The following is a 17055-nucleotide window of genomic DNA, read 5'->3' on the forward strand; positions in this document are numbered from 1 at the left end:
AGGTTGAAAAACACTGGTGTAGAGAACAAGACTAAGAAATTTATCGGAATGTTAACAATATTAGGATAAAAGGACCTCAGATTTTTTTCCAGTTTTCTGTTTTCCAAATGCCATAAAATTAGTGAGTATTACCTGTAAAACTACAAGAAAACCACTTAAAGTGGAGGGATTCTTAAATATAATTTGAAAAGTCATGTTGATTCAAATCTGCTCTACTTACAAAGCTAAATTTTAAGTTTTAATAAACGCAGTGCTTAGCAGCTGATGAACTAAATGTAAATGTCCCAAATACTCTGTAGTTTAACTCTATATATGTTTTATAGTGAAGTTTATTGACTTTCCAATAAAAGTTTGCCACTATCTTTTTTTAATCCCCTTATTTTTTGCTTAAGTCTGACCTCCAGAAAAGTGACATCATACTTCTTTAACTAATGTGTAAAATACGTAATCCCCATTTTCCTTTCCCATTTCATAAGATTAGATAGTTCATTATCTACTCTCTTATTAGCTCTTGATATACTAATTTGCTCTTCTGTTGTTTTGATTAATGCTTCTTCCCCTCTTTTTAAGGTTATTCTGGTACAAGTTAACCCAGGAGAAGCATTTACAATAAGAAGAGAAGATGGACAGTTTCAGTGCATTACAGGTAAGAATGATAATTTATTATTATTTGAAACAAAAATTTATAATACATAAAAATATATATGCTGGTGGTCTCTTCCTTTCTTTTTCATTATCACTACACCAAGTCAAACTCTGAATATCTTACATCTTAACAACTGCAGCATCCTAATTAGTCTCTTTGCCACGGTTTCTTGATTAATCTTATTAGACCCAGTGCACGAAATTTGTGTCCCTCAGCCCAGCCTGCACCCTCTCCAACCTGGGACCCCTCGGAGGGTGTCTGACTGTCCCACAGGGACCAGGCCTAAACCAGCAATCGGACATGACTCTCACAATTCGGGACTGCTGGCTCCCAACTGCTCACCTGCCTGCCTGATTGCCCCTAACTGCTTCTGCCTGCCAGCTTGATCAATCCTAACCATTTATTTGCCAGCCAGATCAATGCCTAACTACTCCCCTGCCAGCCCAATAGCCCTCAACTGCCCTCCCCTGCTGGTCCAGTTGTCCCCAACTGCCCTCCCCTGCCAGCCTTGTCATCCCCAACTGCCCTCCCTTGCCAGCCTGGTTGCCCCTAACTGCCCTTCTCTGCAGACCTGCCCCCCCCCCAACTGCCCTTCCCTGAAGACCTGGTCCCCCCCCCAACTGCCTTCCCTCCCCTATAGGCTCAGTTGCCCCCAACTGCCCTCCCCTGCTTGCCTGGTTGCCCCTGATTGCCCACAACTGCCCTCCCCTTCTGGCCATCTTGTGGTGACCATCTTGTGACCACACGGGGGTGGCCATCTTGTGTGATGGTCAGTTTGCATATTACCTCTTTATTATATAAGATAATATTACTAGAGGCCCGGTGCACAAATTCATGAACATTGAAAGGACATTAATTAGAAGAAATATTCTTTTTTAGCCGAAACTGGTTTAGCTCAATGGATAGAGCGTCGGCCTGCGGACTGAAAGGTCCCGGATTCGATTCCAGTCAAGGGCATGTACCTTGGTGCGGGCACATCCCCAGTAGGGGGTGTGCAAGAGGCAGCTGATTGATGATTCTCTCTCATCAATGATTCTCTCTCATCGATGTTTCTAACTCTCTATCCCTCTCTCTTCCTCTCTGAAAAAAAATCAATAAAATATATATTTTTAAAAAATATTCTTTTTTAATATATATATATACATATATATATATATATATATATATATATATATATATATATTTATATTTTTTTTACAGAGAGGAAGGGAGAGAGAGATAGAGTTAGAAACATCAATCAGCTGTCTCCTGCACACCTCCCACTGGGGATGTGCCCGCAAACACAGTACATGCCCTTGACTGGAATCAAACCTGGGACTTTTCAGTCCACATAGTGATGCTCTATCCACTGAGCCAAACCGGTTAGGGCAGAAGAAGTATTTTAATATTATTTACCTTTTCTTTATAATAGAAGTGTCAACCAAATTCATGATTGACATTGGCAGATTGAAATACACATGCGATTGGCACATCGCTCATGTGCAAGTCAACTTAGGCTTTTATAGATATAGAATCAACGTGCTTAATTAGACCTGCTTTCTGGCGTAGCTAACCTTTTTCCAGCCCAGTGAAGCACTCCAACTTCTCTTTCAGGTCATTGTCAGCAACACAGCAATAAACATCAACACATGCAGGGAGGGCACAGGATAAAATATTTAACTGCAGCAGTGTTTGACTATATTTTGTGCAGTGAGAAAACCTGAAATCATATTCAAGGTCCACCATTTCTTTTTTTTCAGTCGCGTCAAGTTTTTGAGCTTTCTAAATCTCATTTTTCTGGCTAATGAAAAGAAAATAGGATTCCCCTGAGTCTCCTATCTGCCAACTCCAGGAGTTCTGAGGATCAAATGAGATGAGGCATAGGAAAACACTTCACAGACATTTGGATAAAGTGTAAAATGTTTACACCTGGCTATAAAGCAAGTTGTGTTTCTCTGCTGAAGAAACTGCAAGGAGGCTAGTTGTAACTAGGGAGTGGAAGCTGGTTGTTGCTACATCATGTCATGACCTGGCAACCACAGTGACCGTTTTAGGGCTGGGCTGGGCTGTGGGTCACATTTTGCGCCAGGGAGTCACAGCAGCATTGGCTGCGATTTGGTGGGCTGTTATTCTAGGGTGGTGGCAGGGCCTTGTGTCCCACTTGGGGGAAGCTGAGTATTGCTTTGTGGGTGCCAGGTCCACGGTGTCATTTCTCTGTGTGCATCACAGCAGCTCCTGCATTGAGCGTCTGCCCTCTGGTGGTCAGTGCGCATCATAGCGACTGATTGGACAGTGGGATGCAGCATACGTATTAGCCTTTTATATAGAGACATATTGTTTATGTCACTCACCTGCTGAAAAATCTTCAATGAATCCAATTCAGGATCCTTAATCTTTTTCTTAAAGATCATTTTATCTTTCTAGTCTTTCAACTCATTTTTCCTTAGCACTGTTTTATTTCTCACGTGGTAAATTATTCACTGTCTTGAGTCTATCTTGTACTTACTGTAGTGTTCTTATCTAGAATTCACCCTTATCGCCACCACTCTAGCCTATCCAAATGCTACCAGTGCTTCTAGACTGAGCTCAGATCTTACCTTTAAAAGGTTTTTTGTTATTTTAATTTGTATCTCTGATGATTAGTGACTTTGAGCATTTTTTCATGTCCTCTTTAAAGAAGTGTCTATTTAGGAAATATATCCTAAGAATCCTGAAACACCAATCAGATTGTTTAGCGTCACTATTTACAATAACTAAGATCTGGAAACAGCCCAAGTGCCCATCAATAGATGAATAGATAAAAAAGCTGTGGTACTTTTACATAATGGAATACTACACAGTTTTTAAAAAGAATGATTTTTTAACCTTTGAGACAGCATGGAGGGGCCTGGAGAATATTATGCTAAGTGAAATAAGCCAGTCAGAGAATGACAAGTATCACATATTCTCATTTATATGTGGATTAAAATGAAAATAAACTAATGAACAAAATAGTTTAAGAGACATGGAAGCATGGAACAGACTGGCGAATCTCAGAGGCATGGGGCGATTGGGAGAGGGGGTAGGGAGATGAGGCCCGGCCAGAAGTTAAACAAAGAACTTATATGCATGTATCCATAATCCGTGGACACAGACAGTAATTAGTGTGGCAGGCTTGGGATGGGCCAGGGCCAGGTGGAGAGGGACAATAGGGGGGAAATGGAGGACATCTGTAATACTTTCAACAATAAAGATAAAGTAAAAAAATAAGTAAATTAATGTTTTTTTATAGTCTTTAGTGAGTATTCCCTCCACATTGCTCACTGGCCATCTCCTTCCTTCCCCCCACCCCCACCCCCCACCCCTACGTTACTCACTAGCTACCCCCTACAAACACACTGGTAACAAAGTATCTCCAGATACCATCAGATGTTCTGCAGGAGGAGGAGGGATGACGGGGTGGGGGAGGGGGGTACAAAATCACCCCTAGTTGAAACCATCTGCTGTATGTGAAGACAAAAGCAGTATAAAGGTCACTGGCTTTGTATTTAGAGAACCTGGGTTTAAATCCCAACTCTCACTGATTATCTGTGTAAACTTTCATATGTTATTTAACCTCTATCAGGTACATTTCTTATTTTAAAATTTCCATTCTTGTGAGAATAATAGTACACCTCATAGGATAATTGTAAGGGTTAACTAATATGAGTGTAAAGCATTCTAAACCAGATCTGGCACATATAAGACACTCAGTAAATTGTGATGTTGGGTGTTGTGGTGTTAATTATTTAATAGAAAGTTACTCCATCTTCTGTGAAACTTCATAATACCAATTATTGCACCATTCATTTAGCAAGTAACTATGTTCTTTCTTAGAACATTTCTTCTTGTTACATTTTTAAAGCCATTAAAATTTTGTGTGTTTAACTTGAAATGTTTACTCTAAGTTTTGAGCCCTTTAAGAGCAGATACCATTTCTTACATTTCTTCACTTATTGGCCTTCCACATATTGAGTACCTAAATAGTAGGCTTTCATTTTAAAAGAGCACATTAGAAGTAGGGTGACCATATGCCTTATCATCCAACCCACCATACAACCCACCATACTTCTGAGAACGAAAGAGGGCCTAGCAATTACTCTGACAACTGCTGTCAGCCAAGATTATCTCAGGCAAACCAGGACTTATGATACCTCCCATTTTACCTGCTCTGTCTACTGAATCAAATTCTAGAGAAGCAGTTAGCTCAGTACTTACAATTAAAAAAATTAGCCTGCCATCTAAACCTTATATGTCTTGGAGTTAGCACTTTCTCTAGGGCAGGCGGAAAGTTTGGCTTCCATTGCCCGGGAAACCCAAGCCTCTCAACTGCTCTCTGTGGCTGCAGCCATCTTGGTTGGGGTTAATTTGCATACTCACTCTGATTGGCTTGAGTGGAGTGGTGGTTAATTTGCATATTACTATTTTATTAGATAGGAGGATTATCTACATAATCAGACTCTATTTCCCATTCTGGTAATGTTTGAACCTGAAGTGAATGAGAAGGAAATGAGGCCTCTATTCCTATCTTGGTCTTTTGTGGAGTTTTCTCCTCTTTGCAGTCTTTCACATGTCAATAACACAGTGAATTTTTAATCTCCCTTTTACATTTAAGACCTATTAGCTGACAGGGACTTGCCTTGAGAAGGTTGGAATGAGTAGGGTAAAATAGGGAAAAACAGCAGATGACCACAATATGTAAATCATGTTAGAGAAAAAATAAGATTTTATAGTCCAGTCTTCTCCTGATGAAAGTTGATATATAGTGAGTAAGTATAGAAGTGTTTTCAAGTATGAAATAGCATTTTCAACCATAGAAAATTCAGATTTAAAGAGTACTCCTCAAAAAGAAATATGAAGACAACTATTTTAGTAATTTTTGTTTTGTTTTTGTTTTTTTAATCCTCACCTGAGGATATGTTTATTGATTTTTTTTATGTTTTGGAGAGAAGGGGTGGGGAGAGAGAAATATTGATGTGAGAGAGAAGCATCTATTGGTTACCTCCCATACTCGCCTGTCAAGGGATCAAACCTGCAACCCAGCCGAAACCGGTTTGGCTCAGTGGTAGAGCATCGGTCTGCAGACTGAAAGGTCCCAAGTTCGATTCCGGTCAAGGGCATGTACCTTGGTTGCGGGCACATCCCCGGTAGGGGGTGTGCAACAGGCAGCTGGTCGATGTTACTCTCTCATTGACGTTTCTAGCTCTCTATCTCTCTCCCTTCCTCTCTGTAAAAAAATCAATAATATATATATATATTTTTTAAACAAAACCCTGCAACCTAGATATGTGCCCTGACCAGGAATCAAACCCACCACTTTGTGATGTATAGGACGACACTCCAACCCTGAGCAACACCAGCCAGGGCACTGTCTCAGTAATTTTTATATTTTTCAAATATTTCTTGCAGATGATTAACAGTTTAAAAGACAAATGAGCCTTTTTCTTTTTCTTTTTTTTTTTCCTCTTTGTTTCAATTTCTTATAAGAAATAAACTAGCAAGTACCTGAGAACATAGGAAAGGATCCTTGGCATGTTTTCAAGTTAGGATGATTATGTCAAGTTAATGATGATACAAGAAAAGATATTAAACATCTCCAGTTGTCATCTCCCTTTGTCCAGTTCTCCTGGGAAGTGATAAAATAGAAGGGAGGATAATGCTTTTAAGTCTAGAAGCCTAGTTTCTTTTCAGAAGAACCTACAGCAGAATGGGAACATTCTGTGTCAAGCCTCCAGGGAAAGGTTCCGTTCCTTTTACAGGAGAGGAAATCTCAAATTTCAGGTAAATATGTTTAATTCAGGGAGAAGATATTTTGAAACATTATATATGGTTACTCATAAGCCATCTTCTCCAATTATGTGTAACCATAATAGATATTAGTATTTTGATGTCAATAAAACTAAAAGCAATAAAAGCCCCCCAAAGAGGTGCCAGTGGGAAAAAGCCTCTGAGTTAACAATGAATTGTGAGGCCACCCAGTAGTGCTCCAAATCTAAACCTAAATGTTATTTGTCAAGCATAGCATGTTATATAAAACTAGAAGCCCAGTGCATGAATTTGTGCACCAGTGAGGTCCCTCGGCCTGGCCTCCGGGATCAGGCCAAAACCAGCTCTCTGACATCCCCGGAGGGGTCCTGGATTGTGAGAAGGTGCAGGCCAGACCAAGGGACCCCATAGGTGCACAATTTGGGCCAGGGAGGGACATGGGATGTTGGCCAACCAGGTAGGAGTCGCAGTCTTCACTCAGTCCCAATAGGCCAGACCCCTGCAGCAAGTTAACCTACCAGTCGGAGCATCTGGCACCTGGTGGTCAGTGCATGTCATAGTGACTTGTTGACTGGTTGTCTGCCCCCTGGTGGTCAGTGCTTGTCATAGCAAGTGGTTGAGCGACCTTAGCATATCATTAGCATATTACGCTTTGATTGGTTGAACGGCCAACCGGTCAACCAGACACTTAGCATATTAGGCTTTTATTATATAGGATGCTTAATTAATGGTGGCTTATTCTACAACAGATGTGTCTAAAGAACCTAGATAACCCATGTGGGCTGGTGGAACCTTAAGACATGTTTTTAAAAGTCCAGACCTTAAACCACAGAAACTGTGAGGAAACTTAAAGATAAATATATTCTGTTATGTGGGAAATATATAATCTAAAATTTGAAAGCTTACCTAATATATAAAAAGAACAACCCTTTTCAACATCAGCAATAATGATTTAATGCAACTGTGAACATGTTGGATGACTGTTTGCCTTGTCATATAGCACTTTTTTTCAACCCTTATGGCCTTAATGTTAGATTCTGACAGGATTTGCGTCATTGATCCATATCACTGCCTCTCTGATGTCAGCATGTAGACGTGCAGTTATTGAGACATAGTTAACCTAATGTGCTACAATAAATCCCAAGCTCTATTTCCTACTAGGATAACAAAGAATGATTCATCATTGTTCACATTAGACTGATACTAAAAATAGCAGTGTTCACAATCTGTTGTATGTATGCACATTAATATCACAGTCTCCGTAGCTTTTTAAAAAGCACTAAAAATACTTTTGTTTAGAAATAGGTGCTTGGTAAACACATCTCCTACTTCAAGTTTTTTTTATCTATATATAGTTCAATTTAACCATAATAAGTCATGCTTCAAATTTTCTTAGTGTGCTTATCAATCATATATCTAAATCCTTAGCAAATATAATTATAGAAATTTTCAGTTACCTGTACACAGATAAATGAAATTTCCCATAATTCTGAATCATACTTAGGCCCCAAATCATCTAAGCAGTGAATAATAACTATGATTTTTTTATCTTCTGTTATTTCCTGCCTGTTTCTATTCTCAAATTATAATCACCACTTAAATTCCTAGACTTAAGGCAAGTACTAATTGCCTACCTCATGTGAATAAATGTTGCCATGTATTGTGTAGCCTTAACAAATAAGCCTTTCCTATTAATAGGGTATCCTTATATCCCACTTTATCTAGAACAATCGTAGTTTATCCTGTCATCTTGGTATGTAACCAGCTTAACATTTGTCCTAGACCACATGTGTCAAACACAAGGCCCTCGGGCCAAATCCAGCCCGCCAGGCCTTGCAATGTGGCCCGCACCGCGCTGTCATCACTGCACTCCGCTGTCAGTTTATGACATTGTCAGTTTATGACTGTTCAGTAAACCATTCGGCCCGTGATTTAGGCTGGATTTTAGATTTTGGCCCCTTCTCTGATTGAGTTCGATACCCCTATCCTAGACTATTCATTTTTAAACATAATATAATTAGTAGTTATACTAAAATAAGCTGTGATACATCTAGTCAACCATAATATTATGTTTCCAGATTCTGGCATGATCTCAGAATTCTAAGTAAGCAAGTTATTCATCTCTTGTTTTTATGTTTACCTATGATTAAATCTTATAAAAGGCAATCAGAATAAACCATTTTTCTTTTCCTGATCCTTGCCAGAAGCAAGTTAAGGAGAACAGTTAAGGGACTTTGTAGCAAAGCAAAGTACTCTTAGATATAGAGAGCTAAGGACTGCTAACTTCTTCCAGTCTCTGGAGGTGGTGGTGGCAGAAGTCATATGTGATGCTGCTGGCCATTTGATGTCATCAGGCCACTAGTTAGAGCAGGGGTCTTCAAACTACGGCCCTCGGGCCACATGCTGCCCGCAGAGGAGTCTGATCCGGCCCGCCAGGTTTTTTGGGCAGTGAGCGCAGCCGAGGTGTTATAGTAGGAATTAGTAGTTCATATAGTCCGGCCCTCCAGCTCTCTGAGGGACCGTGATCTGGCCCCCACTTTAAAAAGTTTGAGGACCCCTGAGTTAGAGGGATCAATGGGAAGCATTTAGGTTAGATGAATGTGAAATATATAAACAAGTAAAATCTAAATATTCCTGCAATAGAATATATATTTAAAAAATAGTCTGGTTTTGTCATTTATTATGTAAATCTATAACTTTGTTATTGCAGTGCTTTTTTTGTTTGCAATAAACCCCTTCAGCAACAATGAGCTAAAAAAAATCTAAATTTTGTGAAATATTCAAAAGAATCATAAAATGCAATGAGGGTGTGTTTTTTTTGTAAAAAATATTTGAAGGTATATCAGTGAAAATAATTTGGACTGAATATGTCACATTTTAGTAAGATTTAAAAAAAAAATAGATGTCCTTCACTTAGCAGAATTTGCTTCCAGCTCACCAGATAGTACCTCAGAATCAGAGTATTTTTAATATAACTGTTATAGTCCTAAATTAAAATATTATAGAAAAGATTTAATTGAAGGTATTCTTATTCTCAAAATAATTAGCTATAAAATATAACAGTTGCAAGCAATTTTATGAAAAAAATTAAAAATAGACTGTATTAAAAAGAGAAAATTTTCAGTTAAATACCAGTAATATAGAATTTTAGACAGTATAGCTAACAAACTAATGAAAATACATGGATATGTACTAATAATAATTGTTCTGCTTATACTATTTAATATTCAGATATTCAATATAAAGTAGTTGATAAAATGATCTTTAATGCACTCTGTGTTTTTATTTTTTATTTATTTAATTCTTTGTTGTTTAAAGTATTATATATAGTATTACATATGTCTCCTTTTTTCCCCATTGACTTCTCCCCAACCACCCCACTCTCCAACATACCCTCCCCCCAGTGTCTGTGTCCATTGGTTATGCTTATATGCATGCATGCAAGACTTTGGTTGATCTATTGCCCCTGCCCTGCCTCTAAAGTGTTTTTAATAAAACATTTTACTTTTTAAATATTTTAGTAGGACTCCTTTTCTTATCCGTCAATATGATAAAAATAGTCAATTAATTATGTTAACCCCTCCTACTGTTTTGAGACTAAAAATATCCTTTTTTTATGAAATGATGTGATGCTATATAGGATAGATTTCCTTCTATCTGTCTTTAATTCTCCCTCCTTCATTTTTATATCATTTAATTTTTTAAAAGCTGACTACCTTAATACATCTCTATAAAATTTTATTGGCACATAAATCCAAATACTTGGGAGATAGTATATTAAAATATAGTTGTGTGTCTGTATGGATTCCCAGCCGCCCTCATTCCCCAGTCCATCCAACTAGCCTTATTGTAACCAAACAAAAAATGGAGGTTCAACTGCTTGCCACAACTACAGTCAAATTCATGAGGCAGGTGCAGGTGCAGAAAGAAAGAAGTTTTATTCAAGAGCCCTATGACCTGGGAGAATGGCAGACTCCAGTCTCAAAGACCAATCTCTCTTCCTGCTCAGTCCCACCATTCTTACAGGGATGGTGGAAGAGCTTTTTTCCTATACAATTATCTTGCTTACTTTTAATGCACTTGGGCCTTGTCCATTCAAATTTCTAGTTTTGGCAAGCTCCGTGTAAGAACCTCCCCTTGCCTTTATCTTGGCCAATGGGGGAGACTCCTTGGCACTCCTCCTGACTGTCTACAGTAACATTAGAATAATCCTCACAGTTGCATTTTTACTTTTTAAGGAACCTCCATATTGGCTTCACCAGTCTGCATTCCCACCAACCATGAGAGTTCCCTTTTCTCCATATCCTCACCAGCACTTGTTATTTGTTGACTTATTAATGATAGCCATTTTGATAGATGTGAGATATCTCATTGCTAGAGGCTCAGTTCATGAAAATTCATGCACTGAAGAGGTGGTCCCTCAGCTTGACTTGCACCCTCTCACAGTCCGAGAGCCCTCAGGGCAGGAGGCGACCCAGCAATTAGGGGAGGGGGATGCCCCACCATACCTCTGCTGCTGCCACTGCCGGCAGCGTAAGCCTCAGCCGGCCCTGGTTTCCTGAACCTCAGCTACTCTGTGCGACAGCGCAGCCGCCATGCGAGGCTTGCCTGTGCCTCAGACTGGCCCTTGGTGGCTGGCAGCCACCATCCAAGGCTTGCCTGCGCCTTGGGCCAGCCCTGGGCAGCTGGGGGGCTGAAGGACTGGGGATTCCGGAGGCAAGTGTGTGGAGTGGCTGGACCCGCCTAGGGGCGGGCCAGGTCTTGCCACATGCCTGTGGCCCCAGTGGGGCTAAGGGGACTGGGCACCACCATCTTGTGGCTGTGGGTACCACCATCTTTGAGGGCAGGGCAGTCAATTAGAATATTCCCTCCTTATTGGCTGTGGGTGCCGTCATCTTTGCAACCACATAAGGGTCAATTAGCATATTCCCTCTTTATTAGATAGGATGGTTTTAATATTCATTTCTCTGATGATTAGTGATGTTGACATGCCAAGTCATTGGGGCCATGCTCTATAGCAGTTTGAGACATACAGTTCTTGATCTGTAGAAGATAAGGGCTAGCTTGACACTATGGTCCTTGGGGTCTTCATTTTAATCACATTTCAGCTCATACAAACAGGAGAGGTTATATGTCCCAACTCTAGAAAGAGTATAAGACCTGACTCCTTATATTACTTTTCTATCTTAATTTTCCCTTTTCTTCAAGTTGTCACCTATTTTGTTTGGGGGTTTCATTTTTTTTGGGGGGGGGGGGGGAACGGCATAGCTTTTGTTTTTGATGTTGTGTATATCTCTTAAATCTCCTAAAATTACCTTTAAGAACAAGTTTGGCTATTAAGTGATTCACTGACTTAATAGTTTTCCATAAGATATCCCCACTTAAGAAACTTGTAGAATCTTATCTTTGTAACAGTTAAGTGAGTTACATTTGGTTACACTTTTCTTTGTTATATACTCAGCAGATATTTCCGTGTATTGTGTGGGGGTCTTCCATTCAAATGTTCAGTGTTTTTCTATTTGTGGTTTATCTTCAAGTGAACTTTGGTATTGTGCTGTAGTTTTCTCATTTTGTAATTGGTAATATATTCTGAACAACAGAGGTAGTATAGTATAATAGTGAAGAGCATGGATTTCAGGGCTAGACCACCTAATTCTGTTTTCAGCTTACTAGCTGTAACACTTTGCAAGATACTTAGTATCTTTGTATCTTAGTTTCCTCACCTGTAAAATGGAAATAATAGTTGTTCTACTTCATAGGAATATTATACAGATTAAATAAGTTAATATCTGTAAAGCCCTTAGACCAGAGCCTGATACCTAGTAAGTGCTTCTAAATACTAATGTCACCCAAGTATAGTGCTAGTGATTGTGTTGACAAGCCTGAAAATTAGCAGTTCAGAACTGTGTTAAAATGTTATTAAGAATTCCATACAATTGGTATGATATTTCATGGTATTAATTTAAGAGAGCCTTCTGCAAAATATATAGTTGATAGTGTTTTGAAAAAAAAAGAATCAGGCTCATATTAAGTTTTCTAAAATTGTCATTTTATCAGGTAAAAAAGGGAAAATGGAAACTATGCAGCCAGCACAGGTCCACAGTTCAGGCTCTTGAGATTCAGGAAGTCTCAGGGAGTGTCGGAGATGGGTACGTGGAGAAACTGCATTTTGTGGCTCTGGGAAAGGGGCCATTTTTCTCTGCTGTGCACCTGACCAGTAACACTCCTCCTTACAGGAGGTGCACTAGCCCCACCCTCCTCACTCCCTGTGTCCCCACCGTGCCAATCTTGCACCTTGCAGAGAAGTCTGCTGGCTGTAGTCAGCCTGGGCCCAATGTGCAGACCTGTTTGGAAGGCAGACTCAGGAGTTGGTTGAACAGGTGGCAGGCAGAGGCAGATCCGGGGGTGTCTTGTGACTTTTGTTGACCTGCCCCTGGGCTTGGCATGGGTGGCAGCTGGCCTTGGTACACAGTTTGGCCTCTTCCATGTGGAACCAGGTTTAGAAGAGGCAACCACAAACTCTAGATCTTTTTGTAACTCCAAAAAGGTAGCTCAGGGCTGATCACAGGCAGCACATGACATTGACCTGTGCCAGAGATCCTCCCAGGAGTGCCCAGAATCAGCACTGTCCTGTGGAAACCTTCAGACTATATCAGAGCACAACCCAACTAGCTCTGCAAGTGGCACACCCAAAGGGAGATCTCAGTGGGCGCCAGATCATGCTGGGGCAAATTTCACTTCATCAGGTCAGCTCCCACAATACAACTTGTGCATTGTGGTCAGGGTCAATCCTCAGAGTCAGCCAGGCTGAAGGTCAACCCCACCCACTGACAGGCCAAAAGCAATCAAGACTCAACTACAACAGAAGGCCCACATAACCGACACATTGGACATTCCTGAAGCACCTACACAATAATCATCAGACTGTGTCATTGAAACTCACGAGATACCTACTACATAAGGCAACCATACCAAGACTGGAGTCAGCAGATCTACTTAATATACACAAACAAATACAGAGAGGTAACTAAAATGGGGATACAAAAAAAAGCATGCCCCAAATGGAAGAATCAGAGCAATCTGGAGAAAAAGAACTAAATAAAATAAAAGGCTAGCATTCAAAACAATGTACAGGGGTTATGAAATGTTAAAGGAATTTCTTTAAGAATAAAGAAAAAGAAGACCAACATAATTATAAAGAATAAAATGGCAATAAATATGTACATATCAGTAATCACTTTAAATGTAAATGACTAAATGCTCCAATCAAAAGATGCAGGTTAACTACTGAATGGCTATGAAAACAAGAAGTATTTATATGTATGCTTTCTATAAGAAACCCACATCAAAACAAAAAGACACAAAGATTGAAAGTAAAGGAATGGAAAATTATATTTTATGCAAATAGAGACCAAAAAAACTGGGGTACCAATACTTAAATCTAACAAAGTAGATATTAAAACAAAAACTATAACAAGAGAAAAAGAAGGACATTACATATGATAAAGGGATTAAGCCTTGTAAACATTTATGCTCACAGCATACAAGCCTCTTCTCTAACCAAAATGGTATGAAACTAGTAACCAATTTCAAGAAAATGTTTTGAAAAACGCAAACACATCGAGGCTAAATAACATGTTACTAAACATGAATGAGTTAACAATGAGATGAAGGAAGAAATCAGAAGTTACCTTGAGACGAATGAAAACTTAAAATCTCTGGGACACAGCAAAAGCAATCCTGAAAGGGAAATTCATAGTATTATAGGCCTCAAGAAAAAGCTCAATCTAATTTTACCTCAAGAAAAAGTTCAATCTAATTTAGAAAAAGACCAACAAATATAGCCCTAAGTGAATAAAAGCATGGAAATAATGATCAGTATGGAAATAAATGGAATAGAGTTATATATACACACACACACACACACACACACACACACACACACACATAAAAGATTAAAAAAAACAAGAGCTGAGTTTTTGAAAAGATAAACAAGAAAAAAAGAGAGGGGCCCCAAATAAATAAAATCAGAAATGAAAGAAGAAAAGTAACCACTGACACCACAGAAATACAAGGGATTATAAGAAAAGACTATTAACAACTATGTGCCAACAGATTGGACAATCTGGAAGAATGGGATAAATTTCTAAATATGTACAATCTTTCAAAATTGAGTCAAGAAGAAACAAAACCTGAACAAACTGTTTGCAACCAATGAAATCGAATCAGTAATCAAAAACTCCAGCAAAGGTTCTGGACTGGATGACCTCACCAGTGAATTTTGCAGGATATTCAAAGAAGAACTATATTCAAACTATTCCAGAAATTCAAGAAAATGCTCATTGCTGTATAATGCATTCCTATCATTTTAATACTCTCAGTGTATCCTTTTACTGTGCTTTTTATGAAAATTTTTGACATATGCACTTCCTTGAATTAACAAGTTCTTTAGAAAATATAAAATACATCTGTCTTATACTTTCCCCATTATAACTGAGATCCTTGAAAGTATGGATCATGTCACTAATCTTCAGCATTAGAACTTGGTAGCAATTGCAGCAATAGTAAAGGTATAGAACTAAGTCTCCTTGGAATGGTCCTGAAGACAAGTGAAAATATGAATGTAACCAAAATGACCAATAAAGCAAAGACCGAGTGGAGAAGAAAGTAGTGGAGGTAATAACAAGTGTAAAATATGGAGAGATAGCTTTAACCTAGTGAAAGAACAATAATTCTGCCGAAGCCGGTTTGGATCATTGGATAGAGCATCGGCCTGCAGACTGAAAGGTCCCAGGTTCGATTCCGGTCAAGGGCATGTACCTTGGTTGCGGGCACATCCCCAGTAGAGGGTGTGCAAGAGGCAGCTGATCAATGTTTCTCTCTCATCAGTGTTTCTAACTCTATCCCTTTCTCTTCCTCTGTGTAAAAAATCAATAATATATATATATTTTTTAAAAAGAACAATAATTCTGAAAATAACATTGAAAGGGTCCAATTTTATGCTGAGATATGTGGATGAGGTCAGTTTGGGGAAGGTCTTGAAAGAGTAGTAAGGATCTCTGATAGTCTCTCTAGAAAACAGGATCATTATTAATCATTGATAAATTCCTGAAAGAATTCCTGAGCAATGCTGACTGCTAAGTTGAAGTTCTAGAAAACTACATTTATAAGCAAGACAGTCTGAGTGCTATTTTTTAAATATATTTTTTATTGGCTTCAGAGAGGAAGGGAGCAGAAGAGAGAGAGAGAAACATCAATGATGGAGAGAATCATTGGTTGGCTGCCTCCTGCACATCCCCTACTGGGGTTTGAGCCAGAATCCCAGGCCTGTGCCCTTGATAGGAATCGAACCCAGGACTCTCTGGTCCACAGGCTAGTACCCTATCCATTGAGCCAAACCAGGGGCCTGAGTGTTATTTGATTTCTACAGTTCAGGTCTAAGAGAAGGGAAGGTAATTATCTGATTGATTGGATTTGGGGATTTTTCAGGGGGGAGGATTAGAAAGAAAGTCTATGAAGGCAGTGTTGAATCAAAAGAAAGGGGAGATAATTATGAGAAAAAAACAAATGTAGAAGAGAACTGGAGAGATGAAAGCTAGATATGGTGGCCAGAGACTAAAACATTAAACTTTTAAAAAATGTATCTTTATTGTTGAGACTATTACAGATATTCTTTTTTCCCCATTGACCCCTTCCACCCCGCACCCACCTCTCCCAGGCCTTCACTCTGCACTATTGTCTGTGTCCACGGGCTTTGCATATAAGTTGCCCAGTTAATCACTCTCTACCCACCCCTGCTATCCTTCTGAGATTTGTCAATCTGTCCCATAATTCTGTTTCTGGATCTATTTTGTTCATCAGTTTATTTTGTTCATGAAACTTTCAGATTTCTAACATGAGAGTGGAATTCTAAGTGAAAGTTTCAGGATGTGTCTTTGAACATGGGTTACTAAACACAGAATGGAAGAGAAGAATTCAAGAAAGTTTGAGACTAAGTTTTTAAGAACTGAAATAGTGCCAAAGTTCTCAGTGAGGACTGAGCATGACAGCAGTTAGATGGAGTAGAAGGTAACATACTCATATATTATATAACCTCAAGGAAAAAGAAACTTTAGCATGAAATGGGAACAACAGTGGTAATGGGGAAGCAGCCTTGAAGTATCTGGAGACTGCCTCAGAAGAGAAAGGGAGGTCTCTGCTCCCAGGGCTGCTAGAAAAACTGTCCTAGAGGAGAGCCAGGTTTCATTTAAGGGAAGTACATGAACAGGTGTTCTGTGAAAAGGTTGAGAACATACGGGAAATTATAATGGGAAAAAGCTTCTACTGAGCACAATTGAAAAGGTAACCAGTAGGTGGAAGGGGACAAAAGGGAGAAATGGGGACACTATCTGTCATATTGTCAACAATAAAATTAAATGTTTTTAAAAAGAAAGAAATGGAAACACAGCTGTGTGAGAACACAGCCAAAATGAGGAAGTGGGCTTGCTTGCAGGGGCTTGCTTTTTGTTTAGGGACTGAAAATCAGAGGCACAGTTGGAATTACCGAGGCTGAGTCCAGTATTTCAGGCCAGCCTTACCTTTTAGTAGGAACTCAGAAGTCAATAATCACCCTTCCCCGTGTGTGAGAATGGTCTTTTAAGGTCTTA

The 17055-nt window shown here is 39.3% G+C and overlaps 1 protein-coding gene across 4 annotated transcripts in view; it reads left to right on the forward strand.

The window, feature by feature from the left end:
- FNDC3A (fibronectin type III domain containing 3A) overlaps positions 1-17055 on the forward strand; it is a 154218-nt gene that overhangs the window by 53770 nt on the left and 83393 nt on the right. For all 4 annotated transcript variants that reach the window (XM_084879319.1, XM_084879320.1, XM_084879317.1 and 1 more), the window contains exon 3: positions 571-646. In XM_084879319.1, the coding sequence (XP_084735445.1) occupies positions 571-646 (76 nt within the window). The remainder of the gene's footprint in view (positions 1-570; positions 647-17055) is intronic.

Source organism: Pipistrellus hanaki (genome assembly GCF_964339955.1).
Source record: "Pipistrellus hanaki genome assembly, chromosome: 3".
NCBI lineage: Eukaryota > Metazoa > Chordata > Mammalia > Chiroptera > Vespertilionidae > Pipistrellus > Pipistrellus hanaki.